The 26,016-nt window shown below is 36.0% G+C and overlaps 2 protein-coding genes across 2 annotated transcripts in view; one reads left to right on the forward strand and one right to left on the reverse strand.

Annotated features, from left to right (window-relative positions):
- Nucleotides 1-8,671, forward strand: part of ITGB3BP (integrin subunit beta 3 binding protein) — an 88,135-nt gene extending 79,464 nt beyond the window's left edge. The window contains exon 8 of the mRNA XM_082653545.1: nt 8,330-8,671. Coding sequence (XP_082509671.1) covers nt 8,330-8,337 — 8 coding nt within the window. The 3' untranslated portion in view covers nt 8,338-8,671. The remainder of the gene's footprint in view (nt 1-8,329) is intronic.
- A 2,554-nt stretch (nt 8,672-11,225) lies between these two features.
- Nucleotides 11,226-26,016, reverse strand: part of ALG6 (ALG6 alpha-1,3-glucosyltransferase) — a 57,905-nt gene continuing 43,114 nt past the window's right edge. The window contains exons 13-15 of the mRNA XM_082647319.1: nt 18,981-19,049; nt 18,650-18,848; nt 11,226-12,397 (exon numbers count right to left, since the gene is read on the reverse strand). Of these exons, the coding sequence (XP_082503445.1) occupies nt 12,200-12,397; nt 18,650-18,848; nt 18,981-19,049 (466 nt within the window). The 3' untranslated portion in view covers nt 11,226-12,199. The remainder of the gene's footprint in view (nt 12,398-18,649; nt 18,849-18,980; nt 19,050-26,016) is intronic.

A 26,016-nucleotide genomic window follows, 5' to 3' on the forward strand; every position in this document is an offset into this window, starting at 1 on the left:
ACCAGCATTGTTTGTCTGTGACTAGTACTTCCAGTAAACAAAATGTTTTTTAAAAGAATGTAAGCAAATTATAGAGCAGTTGCCAAGATATGAAATCTAGACACTTAAGATATGAAATCTAGACACTTAGCTTCAGTCCAAAACATATTTTATCTGTTTTGAGAATAATTGTGTAGGTTGAAGTATGCATAATTTAAATGAAATGTAACCATCTGAACTTTACATTGTTCAAAAAAGTTGATTGTTTCAGCTGTTTATAATACAAAATATTTCAGAATTTCTAGCTCTGGCCTTAAAAAGAAAAAAGCACAAACTATCATGTTCTGGCTTTCTTTAGCTAACTTACTGTCTTCTTGCATTGTAAAATTCATCTTGGTTATAGGAGTTTGAAGTTTTCAAATTCTTGCACCACAGGACAAATTTTAAACTCCTTCTGTTCTAAGACTATAAAATAGTTTGATATTGCCTTTTCATTCTAACCACCCACTGAAGTATTTTTTAGCTTAAAAATATGTTGTTCTTTCCCCCACTCAGTCTTGAAAAAGTATTCATCATATCAGCTAAATAATTTTACTCCTAGAAAACTTCTACCCTTTTTTTTCTGTTATATCTTAACATTAAGCAATATCTTTTTTCAAACAAATACTCCAATATTAAAAGCACTGAGGTTTAGACATGATGAATTTTAGGAGAAACAACAAAAATTCCCCTATGCTTTAACATTCTTATGTTTATGTTAACACTCTTATGTTTATCACCAGGTAAACATTAGTTTATCTGGAGATAAAAAATAGAGATGTTAGTTTTGGTGACACAAATACACATTAATGTACAACTGTAGTCCTCAGCTCTTTATAAGGATTCAGTTGTCACATATGCTGTATGTGGGTCATACCTTTTCCTATTAATAAATGTTCATGCTTTTGCTTTACACTATTCATCACTTTTAGAGCTACATTTCGACTGCTTACTTGAGATTTGTCTAGGATTTAAGGAAAAACAAACTGGTTTATTACTTTTCAAAGCCTTTTAAATAATTTCTTCCAAGATTTAATTTTTTTTATAATTTACTAGAAGTATGATGCTTTTATCTTTTAAATAATTAGGTAAAATAATTTAAACCATAGATTTTAACTCATTTAATAGCAATTATGTGTTTAAGGGGTGTAAATATAGTAAATAACTTGCTATCAGGCATTACAAATATCCAGGTGCTCTGTATGTGCTGATGACAACAAAATTGAAACGAAAGACAGTAATAATTCTGACTGGTTTTCTCTGCAGAAGATATTGATTATTTGTGTGTGGTGAGAGATTTGGAAAATTCAATTAAAGGAGTTGTGCAAAGGTTTCATAAATTTTCCTTCTACAGCGTGTACACAGACATTGTTGTGTATTAAATCAATGCAGCACTTCACAATATATTTTCTTTGAAACATAAAAATAAATAACATTTAAACAGTTCTGCTTACTACAGAAACAAATTTTATTTTCTGTGAAGCATTTAGTCATGTGCTATGACTGACTCATACACATTTGCCAGCTGTAACAAATTTTATAGACATTTTCTCCAGAGACATATTTCATATACTATGAATTTTTAAATGAGCAAATGGTGAAGAAGGGATGTCAGCAATATAAAAATTGATCAGTTAAAAGATAAAAGCATAAGTAAAGAGATTTGTATGGTAGTCTTAATAGGTTTTATTAAATAAAAATACTATAAAAAGACAGTAATGAACAGACTGAAGACTAACTGTTCTTGAGGTGGAGAAAAATTATTCTGGCACATTTAGTAGGAATCGGTTTTATGTCACCTGACAGGTGAACATTTTTTTCCCATTTTAACTCTTAGAGTAGTCAGAAAAGCTCCTCAACGTGTTAGATAAATTCTCTAAGTGGTTTTTGTATTTTAAACACATGTATATAATAATAAAGCAGATATTTATAGTGTTATATAACTAATTATGTAGTTAAAAGCAGGACTTGGGCAATCAGTACATATTAGGTGTTTTTCTTACTCCAGCTCAGACCTCACATAGGCAGAAAGTAGTCTTTTTCATTCACACTGTTCATACCATATGCTTCAGTCCTCTGGAATCTCTCTCTCTCTCAGGACGCTAGGCTTCTCTACTACTTCTCTCTCTGCCTGGATTGTACTTGCTTCCTTCTTTGTCTAGCAAACTCCTGCTCATTCCTTAAGGTCAGCCTTCAGTGTCACATCATTTGAAACTCTCCCCAGCTCGCCTAGGTAAAAGGCTAAGTTGCTTCATCTTCTAGGCTTCTACAACACTTGTCTGAATGATTATAAATGTATCATGTGATAGTGTATTGTAATTGTCTGGTTACAGGGCTCTCTCTGGGCTTCTCCTTGGCAAACAAACAAAAGTCTTATCTCTATACTATAGTCCCAGAGTTTAGTATAGAACCTGGATAGAAGGTCCATAATGCATATTCAGTGAATGAATAAAAACAAATGGCCACTCTAAGAATTTTTTAAAGGAATTATTTAGATATTTTCAAATACTTATAAATTGCTATTTCCTTACATGCCTCATTCATTTAATATTTATTGAATGCCTACTAGGAGCCAGGCACTATTCTAGCACTGGGGATACACTAATAAACAAGACAGACATAGTCCTGCCCTCAGGATTATAGAACCTAGCACAAAAGATGAATAATTATAATAAAACATAAGCATATATTATAATAATGTTTCTTGGCAGTTTTCATCCTAAATTTTTAAATGTACGTTCTGAAACAGAATCAGGCAAATCTGTAGGCTGTTGAAACAATTCATAGCCCCAAAGCTGTTATTTATAATGTAAAATAAAACTTTATGTGTAGGTTCTTTAATTTCATTCTAAGCATTTATTCTGCATCATTACTATGACAACTTACTTTGCACTGTTTTCTGAAAAAAATCTTTTTTCTTTCATATAGAATTAATTATATGATCTTGATAGCTATGAATTCCTTAAAACCATTTTAAACCGAGGTACTGTTTCACCTTTATAATTAGGTTTAGCCTTGTTAGATTTCACTTGTTTATTTTCCAGGTGGAAACATTTTAATTATATTATCAAACTTGGTATTGTCTGTCTGTAAAGAAAATAGGGACATTAGTTGAAAGTATATTTTATCTATTCTTATAAATAATAGGAAGGCAGTCTAACAAGATCTGTGAGTTAGGGGCTGTTGAAAGAGAACGTTGTTGAGCTTACCGGGCTAGCTTTCAGAGAGGGCATATTTTTTAGTGAATATAAAGAGGGCCCTTAATTGAGTACCTTTAGTAAAAATAGCTAACTAAATAGTGAGAGGTAGGTTATAGTTTCTATAGGGCACATATGACTGAACAAAGACATAACAAGTCAGTGAATTTGGAAATGTGCTGAATTAAGTAAATAATTACATATTAATTAGTTGTACCTTTCCTTCAAAACAATTCCTGTGGATTCAGCAATACAAGTAAAAATGATATATTTATAAATAGCTTACTATAACATATTAGCTAGAAGCATTATGAGTCATGATGTAACATTAGTGTTTCGTGTACCTGCAACTGAAGGTTCACAGTAAAAACTAGCATTATCCCAGACTTAGTGGCATCAATATTAAGATTCTTAGAAGCTAACCAGATGTTGCCTGTTTTCTCTCAGAAAAAAAATAAATGCAAAAAAAGAATTCTATACTGAAAATACGTTTCTTTGGAAATGGTATCTCAAGTGATTAATATTATCTTCTTAACTAGCTGTTTTTAAAATATTTGCAAAGCATCTTCTACAGAAAATTGTATCACTTTCACTCCTTAAAATGTTCATTCTGTATTATACAATAAATAATAGCTTATAATAATAGCTAACATTTATTGAGCACTTTCAATGTGCCGGACACTGTTATAAGCACTTTATACGCATCCCATTTAACCTTCACAACAACTTATGTGAAGTAGTTAGTTATTATCTTTATTTTACAAGTAAGGAAGCTGAGACACAGAGGTTAAGTACCTTGTACCAGAATCACTTAAGAGACAGAGCCAGTATACTAACCAGAGTAGTCTGGTGCCAGAGCCTGTGCTCTTGCCCACTACATGGTAGTAATCAATGAATGTCAGGTTTCATGACTGCTCAAAGGTTTTAGATCCTATTAAGTTTTAAGTATACAATATATATACAAATACATACATTCATTCATTATAGGGTAAAATGTTTTATACAATTTCTGACCTATGGAAATCCAGCAGCAAACTATTAGATGGTTGTCATAAATACACAGTTATATACACACATAAATATTCACAGTCATACATTTGGCAAATGAATAAACACATTTAATATATGACAGTCTCATTAATGAACTTTTGGGAAACTTAAGAGTACTGAGAATAGCTTTGTGTTCATGGATTCTAGTAAACATCATCACATGTTAGGGATGTTTTTGAGTCTTTATTTTGAGTAGTACTTTCAAAAAACTTGAAAGAATTAAGGTTGACCTACTAGTCAACTTCCCTTTTAGTGGGAAGCAACAGAGAGAAATAACAGTGAAATGTACTTGACTACCTTTGAGACATTTCCCTGGGTTTTTGATCATGTTTTCTTCTCACCTTGGGTGCTTTCCTCATGATCTCATCCATTCCTTGACTTTAGTTCTCACCTTAGTGTATAAGTCACCCTCCTCCTGAGCTGTAAACAATCTCAGTTCCCACACGTTATTCCCCTAATATGCTGATTTCATCCCTGCCTCATATTATCCCTCATTTTACCTTTCTAGGCATTACATTCATCCAGTGATAAGGCTGAAAACCTTACAATTCTGTCTGATCCAGTTGTCCCCACATCCAAACTGCTGCCAAGGCATATCACTTCCCAAAACGTTTACTTCTTCCCATGTCCACTGCGCTGGTTTATTCCTTCATTACCTCTCATCCAGATTATCTGCGTCCTCATTGTAACCTGCCTCTCTGCTCTTTGATCTCGTTTCCCTACAGCCTGTCCTGCTACTGAACAAATTATGCTTTCGAAGGTCTCACTCCACCATATTCATAGTAAAATCCAAATGTATACCATCATTCAGAACTCTTCCCTGATCTGACCCCAGCTTACCTTTCTAATTTGTCTTTGTGCCCCAGTCACTCCAGATTATTTGCCATTCATACCTAGACACATTCCTCAGAAAGCACCTTTCTCATTTCCTTATCTTTGTTCTTGTCTCCTCTACTTGGCATACCTTTTCCCCCATCATCAAAATGTTACCTGTCTTTCAAAACCTGCTTATAACTTACCTTACACAAGGCTTCCTTAGATCCCTCTCTTCCATGTTCTTTTATACATTTGTCACAGCTGCCTAACTGGTATGACTAAGGGAGGATATTAAACTCCCTGATCTTGTCCTATGCCCTAGAAACCTCTGACAGTCACAATGCCCCTGACACCACTGTGGCCAGATTCCCTGTCTGCACATCACTTCTGCCCTCTGTCACACTTCAGTTATTATTCCTCCTGACCTATATTATTCATTGGGGGTAAGCACCCCATATGCATTCGCTCCCAGAGCCTTTAGAAAATGGAGCCTTTATAAAATAATGTTACAATAAGAGAGACTGCATAAGGGAGACAGCAACCCATAGGCCACAGACAGTATGACGACCAGCAAAAGAGGCAGAGAAAGCATGATTTGGGCTAATGTCGACGAGCGATGCTGAGATACATTTCCTGGAAACAGGGTAAATAAATCGCTTGGTTAACAAAAGTGTGAGGGTTAGTATAAACAAAGCACTTCGCTTAATGCCAACCTAGTATTCAAGCTAAGGATGTAAGATTCATATTATATACATGAAATAATACTAATATAAGGCAAGCTATGATAAGTGACACAAGTTCAGACCCTTCTTCTTTCTAGGATTCTGTACAATAGCAAGTACAAAAAAAGATTATGAATCCAACGAGGATCAAAGTGTCAACTTGATTAGTGGAGGAATTAACCTCCAACATGGCAGGCCCTCTGGTAGAAGGTTGGGGTAACTAATGTGGACTAAGGCAGAAGTGGAACCTCCCCTCTCCCATACTGAATCTAGATCTTGAATCCCATGTGCTCTCCTGAACCTGAGGAGAAAGCTGGATCCTTGAAATAGACCCAAGTCCACGTGTGTCTATAACAGTAAAGACCACAGACCTACCTTACATGCTTGGTTGCAGAAGAGACAGAGAAAATGGGCTGGTCTCCTTACAACATGAAATTACAAAGCATGAAGGCCAGCTGGACTTGAGAGTAGACAGACGGTGAAGGGGAAGCTGAATAGTGGGGAAGAAGAGTGTTGTGTAAGAATAGTGGCCGAAAATGACTGGTAAAATGTGGACTACTGTTCGGGACTTCAGTCAAATTTGTCACTTTTCCATGGGCTGTAGGGAGCAGAATAGTTGACAGAAATTTCTTCCTCTTCAGACTGAGGAGAGTAAACATTCTTTCCCACTCTAAGTACGAAATGAAGAATAAGCAGTAGTATAGGAATACACAACATAGACCGCCTTTAGGATAGAGTGATTAGGTCATTATTTAAGGGTTCATGATTTTAAAATCAGTTTTAGTTATTCCACTGTACATAATCTCTAACAGAGGGCCATCCAAGACCCTAGTAATAGAAATGTTTGTATTTTACTAGGAAGCTAGAATTTGAAAAATGGGTAATGTTGATGGGCTGTGTAAACATACTAGGCAGAGATAACAGCATGAAGAAAAAAGGCAGAGAAGCAGAATGATTGAACAGTAGATTCCAGATATATCATTGACAGTTATGATCACCAGGCTAATAAATTAGCTCAGACTTTATTCATTAGGCGGAAATGGACCAGTGAAGATTATTAAGGAAGTAACAATCCAAAATATGTTTTAGAAAGAATATAATTGCTATATAAAGGATGAATTCTGTCAAAATACTGCTCATGAACTGCATCACTGTATGTAAATTTCTTTTCATTTGTGTTCTGAGATCTTCATCTCCAGAACCAGTATGACAGTGTAGAGAAAACAAACATGCTGCTGTTCCTTACTCTTGTGCTATGATATATATCACATTGATCGAAGTGTTGATTTTTGCTGGATCCTAAATTTGGCCTCAGAATCTTTCTCAACACAACTCTCCTGGCAGCCATGATCAACTGATGAGACTTCTTTGTAGATGTCCAGCACCAGCTCTACTACCTACTTTAGCTAGTGGCCTTAAACAAGGCACTCGGTTCCCAAAACCTTAATTATAAAATGGGACCGATGCTGTTTACCTTGTGGATTATATAAAATAGCTTAGGGAATTCCCTGGTGGTCCTGTGGTTAGGACTTGGCACTTTCACTGCCAGGGCCCCGGTTCAGTCCCTGGTCAGGGAACTAAGATCCTGCAAGCTGCGCGGTGTGGCAAAACAAACAAAAATAAAATAAAAGTCAAATTAATTAATTAAATAATTAGCTTAATTAGTACCTTTCCCACAGTAACTTTTTAATAAATGGCAGTCTTCCTTTCCTCCACAGTATTATCATTAGTTCTGATAACTGTGTATCAATAACCTATAAGGATATTAAGTGACCCCTAGGATGCTTAAAATCTTCTACTAGTATTCAGATCAGACTCAGCTCATGAGTTGGCAAAAGTTGGTTGTCAAGTTGCAACCTATCTACTTGTAGGACGAGAAGAATATAGGTGGACTGTCATGAATAGGGAAATATAGGGGCCCACCATGTATTACTTATTCATAGCTGCCAGTATAAGCAAGGAAGGGATATTTAAGGAAGTAAAGGGTCCACATGCCCTATGGGAATATATGCCATCAGTTGCCATTGGGTGCTTTTTTCAAAGGCTTCCTCTCACACAAGTGTCCTAAGGCCAAATAGACAAGAACTTCTATCACCACTAGGAGTCCCCAGAGGGACATACTCTGAATAGGAATGTCAGTAAAGACTCTTTTTTGCGGGGGCAGCTGTTGGAGGAAACACCTGCTGAAAGGCACTGAAGGCTTATAGACAAAAGGCATGTAAGATTTGGTGTTTTCATTAGGTCATGTTGGAGTTTTAGAACCCTCTCGAAGTATCTCAAATCCATCTTCACATAAAGTGAAGAGTGCTGTGTCAGAGTAGTCATATTGACAATTATTTGTGAAGGTGAATCTTGCTTTGAAGACTCAAAAATAAGTAAATGAGAGATGACCAGTACCTAACTAAACTAGGTACCAAATTACATAGTAAACGGGTGTTTAAACCATTTCTTAATTCATGTATGAGATGCATGTTAATTTGGAAACTAATTCTTGATGATTTAATAAGCATCTTTTTTATCCTGCAGGCATTTAGAAGAAATGCACTCACTATGAAAACGCCAACTTCTGTATCTGCCTGATCATATTTAAAGGAACAGAAGAAATGTTTGTAATTAATCTGCCCAATAAATACCAGATCATAGCACAGGCAGGTGCATGTCTAGATAAAATTTCTTGCAGCTAATTTAAACTTTCTACACGCACCAGCAGATAATCTCAACGTAAATAATACATTTCTTCTTGACCCTTTAAAGTAAGCCAACATGTAGAAGAGGATCTTGACTTATATTTTGTATCTCATATGCTTCTATATACTTTTAGCATTTGTGGATAGACTTAATAAAGCATTAATAAAAATGGCACCTTTGGTAGAGCGATATATTTTAAAACTCAGATTAAATCTAATAGTGGTATTAGGTACCAGTTTTCCCATTTAAAGCTCCAGATGTGTATTTATTAGATTCTTTTGAAAGCTTTTAAAATTTATAAGTTTATTTTAGCTATCTCAGGGATGAGTCTTCATTATATTCTAGTTATTCTTATGCTTGTAGAGAAAAAGTATTTTCAAACTTTTAAAATTTCCACATCTCCTTTTATAAAATATTGGAATGTATTTTTCAGTATAGACTTTTAAATATGAAGTTGTTTTTAAACTGAACTACACAGACTCTACTGAATTTAAAGAAAAGACATATCTCATGGAGCAATATGAGATCCCCTCCAAATTACTTTGAAGCATTATTTTAAATTTTTAATTTTCTAGTTTTTTTGGTATCATTTGTGCTGTCACAAAATAAAGGGGAAGAGAGAATCACAGAATTGATAGCACATTTTTTTAAACCTTATATACTTTTCTTTGACCATTTCCACAGGGAAAAAAAATGCTATTCCCTTGTATTGTATCTTATACAAATTGTCTTGACAAAATTTGTGTAAGGTATTACCATGTCATTTAATTCACTGTATCATGAAAATAAAAATACTATGAAAAATCTGAAACAAAATTTTTAACAAATTAAGGTTGAAAATAACTAATTTTCCATTTACAGAAATTTCAGATTCACCTCTTAAAATGAAAATGAGTTATTTTTTAAAAACTATTCATTGAAATGATACTAAACAGTAACTCAATAAAACTAATTGCCTTCACTAGTGATTTTATTGGTACTACTTAAATAAGGTTTTTAGAGAATCTGCTAATTAAGGATACTTTGTGATACAGTGCTAATAGAACATTGCCTAAAATATACCAAAAAGGATAATTCCTTTGTGTTCTACCATTCAAAACTTACCTTAGAATGTAGGCCAAAACATATAAAGAAACCTACATTAGTCAGGAAATAAATAAAGGGTTAAGAAGTAGATTGGTTTCCTATGTAATCCAAGTTATGTAGCTATTTGCTTAATGCTATTAAATCAGTTACTGTATGTTTGACCTCTTGATATACTAAGCTTTTGCCTTTCAGAACAGCTGGGTCGGCTAAGAATCCCTTCCCAGTTCTGGTCATTGTAGATCAGATGACTCTCGCTTTATCACCCTTGGAGGCCACATGAAGGACAAAGCAGAAAGATCCACACACAAAACTAATGTTTATATGGGCAGGGGGGCGGGGGGGGGGGGCAGAAGGCGTGGGATACACTTGGCCCTGATCTTCCAATGACCATAACAGAAGAGAGAGACCAATTGAGACTTGAAACCATTGTGTTACTCCAACCATTATTTAGTTACATCCTATCCATCTCTTACTCTCTTTCCCTTGAACAGAGAGGCTCCTTTGGCTGCCTTGACTTTTGTAAATGTTTCACTCACTTAGTTGTGGTTTATCATTTGGACAGAATGCTACATCGGGGATTTTTCTCCCCTCCCTAAGGCTTCAAGACAAAATGACTTCTGTTGCCTCATTTGATACATGAACATACACCCTGTTCTCTTCATTTTAAGACGCATACCTAAGTTTATTGGCAACAAAGAAAACTGCATTTTTCAGAAACAGCCCTTCCCTCTAAAATGAACTGGAAAATAACTTAGATCATTTTTTGACAGGTATATCAGTGAATAAAGTGAGAAGTCTTTAATTTTTTTGTATAAGCTAAATATCTTTATATTAAAATATCCCTGTAATCCTGAATATAGCTGAGAGAAATGCTTTGGAATTGCCTATTTCTGATCTTAATTCATCACTGGACATTTTTGTTATTTTGGTACTTAATCCCTCAAAGTTCAAAGTGGACTGTTCTTAAACCGGTTTCTAATAGATATGAGATCCTTGACTTATGAGATAATTGCTACAAGTCTCCATTAAAGCTACAGTGTAACTCCATATGACTAGATTAAATCATCTGGAAATGTATTTTTATTTAGAATTCACCTATAAGATACCTTGAATATGGGTGCATTCTATTTTACTAATGTTTAAATAATACTTTCATTTGCAAATAATGTTTCTCTACTCCAACTATTTAGAAGTTGTCAGAACTTCCTCATCATTGAATTAAATCAACATCCTGTATTAAATGCAAGTTTTCTATTACAAAAAATAAAAAAGACTACACCAGCCAGCCAAGATGCTGACATTTGGGCACAGTGATTACAGATGGTGACCATGGACAGCGATGTTCCTGCTGATTCGGCAGCGATTCAAGGCTGCTTTTCTGTGCTGACCTGCCCTTTGAGTCTTTATGCACATTTGCTTTGAGAAGGAAATACTTCTTCATTTTTTGCTTTGTCTAAACCCACTTCCTTTATCAGACTTACATATACCTTGTTGCATCAGCCTGTAGGTGTCCGTGTCTAGAACCAAATTTTCTTTGTGTATATGTGTTTGGCTTGCATTGTTTTAAAATATACCACCACTTAGTTAGTTATTATGCTTTAATGGCTTATTAAAGAAATATATTCATTAAAAACATGGGTTGATGGGGAAATGGTTATTTTTATTACAGAGACTGAAGAAAACATATCTTTACATGAGAATCTACAACATGGCTACAATAAATTATTTTTACCAACTGAATACTATAGTAAGGATGGGCTTCTTCTGATATAGAGGGATATAGTTATTAACAGGGCTACGGTAACATGAAGCATGATATGGATCAATGCATATGGCATTGGTAACCTTGAACCATGTCATAACAAAGAAAAACAGAAGGATGAACCCAGTATAAGGCCACTTAACTTAAACAGAATGATCCTGAAAGTTTAGAACTAATGATCATAAGTAATTAAAAAGACTTCATTCAAACCACTTAGATTTAAATTTAGGAAAATTCATTGTTTAATTGTATTCAGGGAAATCAAGAGTGCTTGGAAATAAATAAGAACACAGTTTAATCTCTGCCTTGCTAAAAAAATTCAAATTTGCACATGTAATGAGGCATGTTCGAACTTTAAATAGTTTAAATTGCCTTCTCATAGTAATATAAAAGATTATCACAAATTTAATCCCTGAGATATAATTTCTAAAGCATTCTAAACTGTAAGGAAAACTAAATCTGAATACCAAAATTAGTGATTTCCTTCAAAAATAAGGGGCTAAATTCTCCCATTAAGCTCACTATATTTGCAGATTTTTTTCAAGACAACAAATTACAGAGTACATTTCCTAAGTAAACACTGAGATTAAGGACATGTTTCTCTTATTTTCCCATTTGAATAATAACTGTGAATTTAATAAAACTACAATATTTCTTGGCCACCCAGTAGTTAGAAAATAAAAGCCTCCATTACTCTGGTCCCCATATACATTTATTTTGTGTAGACAACAATGACTTTTCACCATCTCCTTTCCTATAATTCCATGATTCTCAAAATGATCATTTCTTTTTATACACGGCAAAAATTTCACAAAAGCTTGTAGCACTATTAACATTTTCACATTTCTTTGGGCATATAGCTAGTTGATTTTCTTCTGATTTCTTCCGTTTTTGGAATCCCACATGATTATAATGTTGAAGTATACCAAGAAGAACAGGAAGTTTAAGCAGGATACAAAACACACCAATACAGAAAATAAGTCCGGTAGTTTCTGAGGAGGATCCAGTGTGACAGTCATCAGTGTCAGAAGGACCATAGTGATTACTGAGATAAGAAACTATAAGGAGGGAAAAAAAATGTTACTGCATAGGATAAAAGATAACATTTAAATGTACTGGTAACATTGACTTATAGTTGTAAATGAGCAGAATTGAAGGGGAGAGCTGGGGGTTTTAAAAAAATCTCAATCCTCAGACCACATCCCAGACCAATTAAATCACGGTTTCTGGGGTAGGCTCTCCAAGTGATTCCCATGTGTAGCCAAAACCTGAGAACCCCTATCTAATACTTCTTATCACCCAAGCACTGAAAAAAGGTATCTGAAATAGATAATATTGCTAGTCAGGGTTAAATTCATGGCATGCTCCAGGGCCCTACAGGATCTAAAATTCTAAGTTAATCTAAGAATTCATCTATGAAAAAGTTTTCTACAGAAAATGCAAAATTACATTTCATATTCACTGAACACATTCAGTGAGCCAGTGCTATAGTAAAGCATGGTGGGGCACGTGAAAGAAAATGTCCTCTGGCCTCGAAGAGCTTCCAGTTTAGGGGAATGAATGAAATAAAATCACAGAGTCACAGTTTATTAAATGCCAAGATGAGCAGTAGACATAATTACTGCATTTACTGTAATTGTGCAGCAGTCAGTTTCCTTCTCTAGACCAGTGCACCGCACCATAGAACTTTCTACAATGATGGAAATGTTCTATATCTGTGTACTCCAAAAGAGTAGCTGCTAACCACATAACGGCTATGGAGCATTTGAAATATGCCTGCTGTAACTGAGGAGCTGAATTTTTAACTTTACTAAGCTTAAATCCGCGTGTGTCTAGTGTCTACCATATTGGACAATATATCTGTAGACTGTGAAACAGGACCAGCCAGACAAGGACATGGAAGCTGCTTAAGTAAATGTAGAAAACAAGCAGTGAGAAACAGTAGTGACTTCCATGAAGGAAGTGGGACATAAATGGAACCCTGAAAGATGCTTTAATGGCTAGATTATGACAGAATTGGTAAGACCTGTAAAGAGAGTAATGCAGTGATCATTCCAGATGGAAGAATGGGAAGGATGGAAGCCAAAAAGGCTTACAAACAGGTATAAATAGGCTGCAAATATCCTCCAAAGGGAAAATATGAGTCAATCTTAGGAATGAAAATGTCTGAAATGAAATCATCAAATCAAAAGTTTCAAACTTAAGAAATATGGGACTGAATGAAATGTCATGATACTATGATCCTGAATCAGTGTCAAACTCCAGCCATTACCCCATTTGTCTGCTCCTGCTTAGAAAAAAAGTTTCCTAAAAGAGTTAACTATAACTTGCTGTGTCCAATTCTCCCTTTCATTAGTGAACCTGCACCAACTAGGCTTTCACTCCAATCACTCCAATGAAAGATCCATGATGACCTCCACTAAACTAAACCCAGTGCTCAATTCTTATTGCCTTATTTGATCTCTCAGCAGCATTTGAAATAATACATCACTGCCATTTTGAAACCCTTCCTTTGGCTTCCATGACATCATACTCTCCTGGTTTCCTCCCACCTCACTAGTTAATCTTTCTCAGACAACTTCACTGGTTCCTTCTCAATGTATAATCACATCTTTGGTGAGCTCATCCAGTGATGACTTTAGTCACAGTGACTTTAGTCACCGTCTATATACTGAAGACTCAAATTACTGTCTCCAGCCTGGACCTCTCCCCTAAACTCCAGACTCATATATCCAAGTTCTCCTTAAAATCTCCACTTGGGTATCTAATAAGCACCTAAAAGTAAGTGTGTGTGTGTGTGTGTGTGTATATATATATATATATATGTATATAAACTATCCTCAATAAGATTAACAATTGACTTATCAGAAAATATGGATGCCACAAGACAGTAGGATGGACGATATTCAAATTGCTAAAAGAAATAGCAAAAATACCCTTCAAAACTGAAGGGGAAATTAACAAAACAAAGTCAATACATTTGAAAATACTGAAATAATACAAAGTATGTTCTCTAAATACATTAGAATTAAATTAGAATAGAAAAATATGAAGTAGTCAAGGAAATTCCCAAATATTTGGAAACTGAACAACAAATGCCTAAATAATTCATGAGCCAAAGAAGAAATCAGAAGAAATGGACTATATTTTTAACTAAATTAAAAAACATATATTTCAAAGTTTATGGAATACTGCTTAAGAATGGCACAGGGGTTATATATGGGTTTGAATGACTATATAAAAATGGAAGAAAGGTCTAAAATCAACCACCTGAACTTTAAGAAACTAGATAAAAAAGTAAACCAGGGACTTCCCTGGTGGTCCGCTGGTTGAGACTCTGCACTCCCAATGCAGGGGACCCAGGTTCGATCCCTGGTCAGGGAACTAGATCCCACGTGCCACAACTAAGAGTCCACATGCTGCAACTAAAGATCCTGCATGCCGCAACTAAAGATCCCACATACCCCACACACCACAACAAAGATCCCACGTGCCACAGCTAAGACCCAGCACAGGCAAATACATAAATATTTTTAAAAAGAAGAGTAAACCAAACCCAAGCATGAAAAAGGGTATATAAAAAAGGGTATATAAAAGGGTATATAAAAAGGGTATATAAAATCAGTGACATAGAAAACAGAAAAACGAGAGAAAATCAATGACCAAAAGTTGGTTCTGCAAAAATATCAATGAAACTATCAAAATTTAGCTAGACTAACCAAGGCCAAGAGAGAAGGTACAAATTTCCCAAGTCAGGAATGAAAAAGGAACATCACTCCTTACCATACATAAAAATAAAAAGGATTATAAGGGAATATTATGAACAACTGTATGCCAACAAATTAGATAACATAGATGAAATGGACAAATTCTTAGACACACCACTGAAATTGTGTCAAGAAATACAGAACGTCTGAATAGACCTATAACAAGAGATTGAATTAACCATTTTTAATTGAAGTACAGTTGATTTACAATATTGTTAGTTTCAGGTGTACAGCAAAGAGATTCAGTTATATATATTTTTTTCAGATTCTTTTCCATTATAGGTTATTACAAGACATTGAATATAGCTCCATGTGCTATACAGTAAATCCTTGTTGCTCCTCTATTTTATGTATGGTAGTTTGTATCTGTTAATGCCATACTCCTATTTTATCCCTCTCTCCTGAATTAGTCATCTTTAAGATCCCACGAAGAAAGGTCCAGGAACAGGCGGATGGCTTCGCTGGTAAATTATACCAAATGTTTCTAGAACTAATACCAGTCCTTCGTAAACTCTTCCAAAAAGCAGAAAAGGAACACTTCCTAACTCATTCCATGAGGCAAGCACTAAGCCTGATTACAAAACCATACGAAGACATCACAAAAAGAAAACTACAGACCAATATCCCCCATGAATATAAGATGCAAAAGTCTTCTACAAAATACTAGCAAACCCGAGCAAGTGGCATATAAGTAAGGTTATATACCATGATCAAGTGGAACTCATCCCAAGAATGCAAGGTTAGTTCAATATACAAAAATCAATCAATGTAATATACCATATTGATAGAATAAAGGAAAACAACACATAATATCGTTAGACACAGGAAAAGCATTTGACAAAATCCAACAGCTTTTCATGAAAAAACATTCAAACTAGGAACAGAAGAGAACTCCCTAACCAAATAAAGGCCATCTATAAAAATCCCACAACTACATCATAGTTAATGTTGAAAGACTGGATGATTTCCCCTAAAATCTGAAGAAACGAAGATATCCACTCTTGCCAGTTGTAGTCAACACTGTACTGGAGCTGTCTAGCCAGGTAATTAAGCAAGGAAAAGAAATAAAAGGCATCCAGTTTTAAAGGGAAGACATAAAACTATCATGATTTACAGATGACATGATCTTGTATATAGAAGATCATAAGGAATTCACTAAAAACTTATAGTACAGAATACAAGTTCAGAATTAAAAAATCAATTGTATTTTTATGCAGTAGCAATGAACATTATGAAAACAAAATTAAGAAAACAATTCCACTTACAAAAGCATCGTAAAGAATAAAATACTTAGAAATGAATTTAACAAAAGAAGTGCGAGACCTGTACATTGAAAACTACAGAACATTGTTGAAGGAAATTAAAGAATAAATAAATGGAAATACATCCTATGTTCATAAGTTTGGAAGACTAAATCTTGCTAAGATGGCAATACTCCACAAATTTAAATACATATTCAAAGCAACCCCTATCAAAATCTCAGCTTGGTTTTTGGAGAAATTGATGAGCTGATCCTAAAAAGAATATGGAAATGCAAGGGACACAGAATAGCTGAAACAATCTTGAAAATGAATAACAAAGTTAGAGGACTCAATTTTCAATCCCAAAACTAACTATAAAACCACAGTAATCAAGACTGTGGTAGCAGCATAAGGATAATATAGATCAGTGATATAGAATTGAGAGTCTAGAAATAAACCCTTACGTTTAGGATCTGTTGATTTTCTACAAGGGTGCAAACACAATTCATTGGTGCTGGAACAACTGAATAAAGTTGGACTCCTACCTCATACCATACACAAAAATTAATTCAAAATGAATCAATGTCCTAAAGAGAATTAAAATTATAAAACTCTTAAAAAAAACATGAGTAAATCTTCATGACCTTTGGTTATATATAGATTCTGAGATATGACACCAAAAGCACAAACAACAGAAGAAATACTAGATATATTAAACTTCATAAAAATGAAAACTTTTGTGCTACAAACAATACCATCAAGAAAGTCAAAGAGCAACCCACAGAATGGGGGACAATATTTGCAATTTAGTAAGAGACCTGTATCAAGAATGTATAGAGAACTCTTACAATTCAAAAAAAAAAAAAAAGACAACTAAAAATGAACAAAGGATGGGAATTCCCTGGTGGCCCAGTGGTTAGGACTCCGTGCTCTCACTGCCAAGGGCCTGGGTTCAATCCCTGGTTGGGGAGGTAAGGTGCCACAAGCTGTGCAGTGTGGCCAAAAAAAAAAAAAAAAAATGGGAGACAGACTTGAATAGCCATTTCTCCAAAGAAATTACAAAAAGATACTCAATATCATTAGTCACTAGGGAGTCACTAGGGAAATGCAAAAACCACAATGAGATACCATTTCACACCCACTTTGTATGGCTATAATAATGGAGGGGTATAATAAAAAAAAAGCCAATAACCAGTGCTGTCAAGGATGTGGAGAAATTGGAATCCTCATATATTGCTGGGGGGAATGTAGAATCATGCAGCACTTTGGAAGACAGGCAGTTTCTCAAAATGTTAAACACAGAATTACCACTCCTAGGTATATACTTGAAGGAAATGAAAACGTGTGCACTGGTAAACTTAATACACAAATCTTCAGGGCAGCATTATTTATAACAGCCAAACAGTGGAAGCAAGCATCTACTGAAGAACAGATAAACAAAATGTGGTATATCCATATAATGGAATTGGCAATAAAAGGAATGAAGCATTGACACGTGCTACCACACAGATGAAAATCAAAAATGTGCTACGTGAAAGAAGCCAGTCATCAAAGACAACATTGTGTATGATTCCATGTTACAGACTGAACTGTGTCCCCACAAAATTCATATGTTGAAGCCCTAAGCCCCAATGTGACTGCATTTGGAGATGAGATTAAATTAAGGTTAAATGAAGTCCTAAGGCTGGGGCCCTAATCTGATAGGACTGATGTCCTTATAAGAAGAGAAAAAGACACCAAAGAATTCTCTCTCTCTCCACACACACACACACACACACACACACACACACACACACAAGAGGCCATATGAGGAGACAGCAAGGTCACCTACAAATCAGGAAGACAGGCCTCACCAGAAACTAATGCTGATGTCACCCTGATCTTGGACTTCTAGCCTCCAGAATTGTGAGAAAATAAATTTCTGTTGTTTAAGCTATCTGATGTGGTATTTTGCTATATCAGCCCTAAGGGACTAATGCATTCCATTTATATGAAATGTCCAAATAGGCAAATCTATGGAGACTGAAAGTAATTGGGTGGCTGTCCAAGGCTGAGGTTAGGGGTGAGGGTGGAATGGGGAATGACTGCTAAAGGACACAGGGTTTCTTTTTGGGGTGATGGAAAATAATCTAAAACTAGGTTAGGCGGATGGTTGTAAAACTCTGTGTACATACTTAAAACACGGAGTTGCATGCTTTAAATGGGTGAATTTTATGGGAATTATATCTCAAAAATTCTATAAAAGAAAAAAGATATTATAATAACTTTTTTAAAATAGTACCTTAAAAACTAAACAACTTACCAAATGTTGTATAATTCTGGGAAGAAATGTAAAACATGGAAAATATTTCCTAACAGAAATGGAAAAGGATTTCAACTGCAGTTCTTCTTCAGAAGTCTTTTCAAATATTGAAAAGGAGGTTGCACAAGCTATGAAAAATGCTATCACTGTCACAACTGAGGGCATTAGGAGTTCATCCTTCAATAGAAGAGGCAGCATACTATATGGGAAAACAGAAAAAACGTTAAAAAGAGAATTGTCAATTCAAACCATAATCACTTTGTAAAAAAGTTTTAAATGAGTTTATAAGTACTACACTGAAAATATTATACTGGAAATTGGTTTGACTCACCTAAATGTTGACACAAGTAAAAACCAAGTAGACATAAAAGGAATTTCCCTTAAAACTAAGCAGACTGGTCTAAAATGACAAAGAAAAATATGTTAATCTTAGAGAATATAATTTCAATGCTTACATGTAAAAATATGAATACATTTTACCTGTCTGATTTTTGAGGTAGTAAGAAAAACACACACACACACACACACACACAAAATACTCCACAGGGACTACTGATTCAGTTTTTTATAACTATCAATGCAAACTAAATGAATCTAGACACAGAGAAGGTGTCAACTCCTCATAATAACTGGAAAACTTCTTCCAGTATCCATTAATGAAACATTTTTTCCCTATCATACAAACGCAGCTTAAAGAAAGGATCAAACAGAACTGAACATTCAGAGAAAAAGAGCTTTTTCACATATTTCATCCTACTTGGTAAACATGAATATCCTACTTGGTACAGTGGTTTTCAAACTTCTTTTTTATGATCTTCCATATGACATAATGCTCAGCTAAGTTAAAAACTAAAAGACAGGATCATCATCTGCCACTGCAGAGAGGACAACAGAGGCAAGGAAGAATTATAAAGGGTTGATGATGGTAGAATAAAAGAAAAAAGGACAAAATGAGTAGGAAGAGGCTACATGAAAAGAATAGTGTAGGAAGAGGAAGCGTAACACCAGTAGATGGAACCACTGGCTTTATCAGAAAGCTGTGTAGGGTCATAGGTCCAAGCTCTGTGACCTCCTTAGTACTACCCCTGGTTGCATTACCTTCTGGATTCAACTGTGGCAATGCTCCAAAAGAAGGGTCTAGTCAGAAGACTTAAGTCCTACCTAGTCCCATCCCTGCCACTTACTTACTGTTTGACTTTGAACAAATGATTAATTTAACCTTTTTCTTATGTGTAAATGGAAATAATAACAATACCTTGGATTGTTAAGTAGTTGAAAGAACTCTTCTGTGAGTATTATCTAGTGTTTATTTTTTAGTAAAACAAGAATAAAATAACTTTGTACTAATGGTGGTAGTTGTTGAATAATTATTTTTGTTGTTATTATTATTGGTCTCCTTATTTTAAAAGGTTTAAGTATTCACCTTTCTTAGAAGGATGACTCTTCCTCATGTCAGCTAGAATATGAGATGGGAGGCCTAGGTTTATAAACTGATTGAAAACTACTGCACTAAAAGAAAATACTAGAGGACTTTCAATTTCATTGCTTTATGCTTTTATAATTGGAATGTATTTTTGTTAATTACAAGCACACAGTAGGTGTTCAATAAACATTATTTTCTGTTTCTAGGTCTTAATTCTTTCCCACTTAATCATTCGGTATTCATTTACTGAACATAAGCATTTACTGAAAATGTAGTATGTAAAAGTACTGCTCTGAAAGGAATGCAGTGATGAATGTAACTCAGCCCTTAACTTCTAGGTACTTAATATTTATAATCAAGCTGCAAAATCGCCTACAACCTCAACCTCTTCTCTGAACCCTTCCTTTCACCACCTTGTTCAAAACAAATCCTGGTTCTCTCCCGCTAAGGAAAATGCTGCCCCTCTGCCCTGTCAATTGTGCCTGTTTTGCTATTGTTTCCACAGCCTTCAAACAATTTAAAGGCCCTGAGAAGGGACATAACCTCTTTGCTCTTCATCAGTACTTCCACACTACTCTCCCTCTCCCCACCTTAACAATTTCCAGCTTCGAATCTCCTGTCATCTGGCTGTATATCCCCTATTATTCCTCATCTTTGTTATCATCCACCAGCCTCAAGGATCACTTCACTCATTACTCAATAATTTCAACTTCTTACACACTGTCACTGTCTACAACCCTACTCATCTCAATTCTTGGCAGTTTTAACGTACACATAGATGATCTTCCAACACCCAGACCTCTCATTTGCTGGAACTCTTCTCTTCTAGTGATCTCATCTTCAGTCCTGCACTTAGGGTCATATGCTAGACTGTAAGCCCTCCATAATCACAACTCATCAGTTGCATTCTGACTACTATCTCCTACCTTTTCAGTACTCCAACAATCCCCCCCAAGACCTTCAATCCATTGTTCCTAGCACATTTTCACTTTGCCTCACTATTTTAATGACCTTTTCCCTTCTTACCCAGGTTAAATTCTAAGATCAATCATAATCACTCCCATGTATTCAATCTCAAATCCCAAGCAAATGAGTTATCCTCACTAGAGAAAACCATAAACCTGGAAATACCCAACTCTCCACCTGCACTTACTCTGGCCTTACTGAGCAACTGCTCTGGAGGAAAACATTTACCCGCACTAACTATTCTCACTTTAAATACATGATCATGATATTCAAGTGTCCAGCAATTAGTATATATTTCCCTAGTCTGTTCATACTCTGTGTCTCCTTACAAAGATAATTCCACCTTCTCCTCTCTTCTCATATTCCCAACAGCTCTAACCCACTCTTTCCTAATGACTTTGTCCTCCATTTCAATAAGAAAACTAAAGCAATTAAGAGAGAACTTTCACAGATGTCACCATCACATCTACTCTCTTCCCAGCATCTGTACTGATACAGTGTGTTCCCTCTTTTTATTAAGATGAATGATTCATGCATCTGTCCACAGCCAATCCTTCCATTTGTGCTCTAGATCCTACTCCACCTCTGTCTCTGAAGGACACTGCTCCAGCAACTCTTACCTCTCCTGTAACATCAATGTTCCCTCTTACTGACCATTCCCATGCCATTATCTCTCCTATCTGAAAACAAATAACAAACCTCTTTGACCCCACTTTCTCTACCAGTTATTGCTTAATTTCTCTGCTCTCCTTTTTGGCAAAACTCATCTAAAGAACTGCCTACCTATCTCACACCATATACAAAACTGAACTCAAAATGGATCAAAAACCTAAATATAAGAGCTAAATCCATAAGTTCTTAGAAGAAATATGAGGGTAAATATTACCTTGGATTTGGCAATAGTTTGTTAGATACAACATCAAAAGCACAAGCAACAAAAGAAAAAACAGATAAATTGGATTTCATCAAATTAAAAATTCTGTGCATCAAAGAACACTATCAAGAAAATCCAAAGAATGGAAGAAAGTATCTGTTCATCGTATATCTGATAAAGGTTTAATATCCAGAATATATAAAGAACTTCTAAAACTCAACAAGAAAGAGAAACAACCACTTAAAAATTGGACAAAGGATTTAAGTATTAGGCATTTCGCTGAAGAAGATATACATATTGCCAACAAGGACATAAAAAGATGCTCAACATCATTAGTCTTTAGAGAAACGCAAATGAGAACCAGAATGAGATACTACTTCACACCTACTACGATGGCAAAAACAATAACAGACAATAACAAGTGCTGACAAGGATGCAGAGAAATTGGAACACTTATAATTACTGGTGACAATGTAAAATGGTATAGCTACTGTGGAAATTAGTTTGGTGGTTCCACAGTAAGTTTACAGAATTATTATATGACCCAGAAATTCCACTCCTGGAGACCCAAGAGAACTGAAAACAAGTGTTCAAACAAAAACGTATACGTGAATGTTCATAGTGGCACTATTCTCAATAGCCAAAAGGTGAAAACAACTCAAAATGTCCATCAACTGATGCATGGACAAACAAAATGTAGTATATCCATATGATGCAATATTATTCAGGCATAAAAATGAAGTACCAATACACAGTACAACATGGATGACTTTGAAAATATTATGCTAAGTGAAACAGGTCAGAAACAAAAGGCCACATATTTTATGATTCCATTTATATGAAATATCCAAATCAGGCAAATCCACAGAGACAAAGTAGATTAGTGGTTACAAGGATTAGGGGAAGGGGAGAACAGGGAATGACTGCTTACTGGGTACGGGGTTTCCTTCTAGGGTGACGAAAATATTCTGTAAGTAGACAGCGGTGGTGGTTATACAACATTGTGAATGTACTAATAGTGTATTTCACCATTTTATATATATATATATATATAAAATATATACTTAAATATATATATATATATATATTTTAAAGAATCATCTATACTTATCTTCAATTCTTCTCTTCTCATTATGTCTTAAACCCACCCCAATCAGGCTCTTCCCTGCATCACTCTACCAACACTAGCCTTTTCTAAGTGACCTAGAAAAGTCACTTTTCATCAGTGACTTCCATTTCACTATGGCAAATAGTCTATTCTTAACCCTCATCTTATTTGACCTATTAACAGCATCTGATACAACTGATCACATCATGTCCTTCTTTCCCCAGTTTTATTGAGATGTAACTGACGTATAACATTGCACAATGTGAACAAAGTGTACATTGTGATGATATAGGTATATATTGCAAAATGATTACCACAATAAGGTTCATTAACACATCCATCAACTTAAAGTTACCTTTTGTGTGTGTGTGTGCCCTTGTGTGTGTCTGTGGTGACAACTTTTAAGATCTACTCTCCTGGCAACTTTCAAGTATACAATACAGTAAGTCCCCTACATACGAACAAGTTCCATAGTGAGACCACGTTTGTAGTCCGATTTGTTTGTTAGGTCCAACAAAGTTAGCCTAGGTACCCAACTAACACAATCAGCTATATAGTACCATACTATAATAGGTTTATAATACTTTTCACACAAATAATACATTAAAAAAACAAACACAAAAAATAAGGAAAATATTTTTAATCTTATAGTACAGTACCTTGAAAAGTACAGTAGTACAGTACAACAGCCGGCATACAGGGGCTGGCATCGAGTGAACAGGCAAGAAGAATTACTGACTGGAGGAGGGAGAAAAGGTGGGAGATGGTAGAGCTGAAGGATCGTCAGCAACAGGAGACAGAGGGCAAGCTGCAATTTCACTCACACGTGACGCTGAAGGAATGCACATTCGCATCCTTGAAAGTTCACAACTTGAAGGTTCGTATGTAGGGGACTTGTTAACTTTTGCTAACTACAGCCAGCTACAGTGTATGCTGTACATTAGATCCCCAGAACTTATTCATCTCATAACTGTAAGTTTGTACTCTTTAACCACCTTCACCCATTTCCCCCCCACCCCAACTCAGGCAACCACCAACTTACTCTGTTTCTGTGAGTTTAGTTTCAAAGCTTCTATGTCTTAACATTCCTCATTTAAGTGAGCTCATACAGTATTTGTCTTTCTCTCTGTCTGACTTACTTCATTTAGCATAATGCCCTCAAGGTTCATCCATGTTGTTGCAAATGTCCTTCCATTTTTTTTCTTTGGCCACGCCACAGCATGGCAGTGGGATCTTGGTTCCCCAGCCAGGGATTGGAACTGTGCCCCCTGCAGTGGAAACGTGGAGTCTTAACCACTGGAGGAAGGAAGTCCCCAGGATTTCCTTCCTTTTCTATGGCTGAATAATATTCCTCTGTGTGTGTTGGAGGGGGGAGTAATACGCCACTTTCTGTATTCATCTGTTGACAGGCACTTCCATGTTTCCATGTCTCGGCTGTTGCAAGTAATGCTGTGAAGAACTAGGGGGTAAAGATGTCTCTTCAAGACAGTAATTTCATTTACTTCAGAAATATTGCTGGGTCATATGGTAGCTCTATTTTTAATTTTCTGAAAAACCTCCATACTGTTTTCCATAGTGACTGCGCCAATTTACATTCCCACCAGTAGTGCACAGGGTTCTCTTTTCTCCACATCCTCATCAGCACTTGTTATCTCTTGTCTTTTTTTTTCATAAATTTATTGATTGATTGATTGATTTTTGGCTACGTTGGGTCTTTGTTGCTGTGTGCGGGCTTTCTCTAGTTGCGCGAGCGGGGGCTACTCTTCGTTGCGGTATGCGGGCTTCTCATTGCGGTGGCTTCTCTTGTTGCAGAGCACAGGCTTTAGGCATGCAGGCTTCAGTAGCTGTGGCACTTGGGCTCAGCAGTTGTGGCTCACAGGCTCTAGAGCGCAGGCTCAGTAGTTGTGGCACACGGGCTTAGTTGCTCCGTGGCATGTGGGATCTTCTCAGACCAGCGCTTGAACCCATGTCCTCTGCATTGGCAGGCAGATTCTTAACCACTGCACCACCAGGGAAGTCCCTCTTGTCCTTTTGATAAGAGCCATTCTAACAGGTGTGAGGTGATATCTCACTGTGGTTTTGATTTGCATTTCCCCGATGATTAGTGATGTTGAGCACCTTCTCATGTACCTGTTGGCCATCTGTATGCCTTCTTTAGAAAAATATCTATTCAGGTCCTTTGGATTATTTGTTTTTTCTACTACTGAGTTGTATAAGTTCATTATATATTTTGGATAATTAACCCTTTATCAGATACATGGTTTACAAATATTTTCTGCCATTCCACAGGTTGCCTTTTCATTTTTTTTTTTCCTTTTTTTTTGCGTTATGTGGGCCTCTCACTGTTGTGGCCTCTCCCATTGCGGAGCACAGGCTCCGGACGCACAGGCTCAGGGGCCATGGCTCACGGGCCCAGCCACTCCGCGGCATGTGGGATCCTCCCGGACCGGGGCACGAACCCGTGTCCCCTGTATCGGCAGGCGGACTCTCAACCACTGCACCACCAGGGAAGGCCGCCTTTTCATTTTGATATTTCTTTTGCTGTGCCGAAACTTTTTAGTGTGATGCTGTCCCAATTATTTATTTTTGCTTTTGTTCCTTCTGCTTTTGGTGTCATATCCAAAACATCATTGCCAAGAACAATGTCAAGGAGCTTCTCCCTTATGTTTTCTTCTACAAGTTTTACAGCTTCAGTCCTTACATTTAAGTCTAAGCCATTTCAAGTTAATTTTTGTCAGTGGTGTAAGACAGCGGACCTTGTTATCCTGAAAATTCCTTCTTCACTCAGCTTCCAGGACACCAACTCTTGTGGTTTGCATCCTACCTCGTTGGCCATTCCCATTTGCCTCTTCTCCCAGACCTCTTAATATTGTGTGGCCCAGAACTCAGTCTCTGGTATTCTTCTCTGTCTATACTCACTTCCTTGGTTATCTCATCTAGTCTCATGACTATAAATGTCATCTCTACTGAGAAATTACTAATTTTATGTCTCTGGC

Source organism: Grampus griseus (assembly GCF_964374135.1).
Source record: "Grampus griseus genome assembly, chromosome: 1".
NCBI classification, from domain to species: Eukaryota; Metazoa; Chordata; class Mammalia; order Artiodactyla; family Delphinidae; genus Grampus; species Grampus griseus.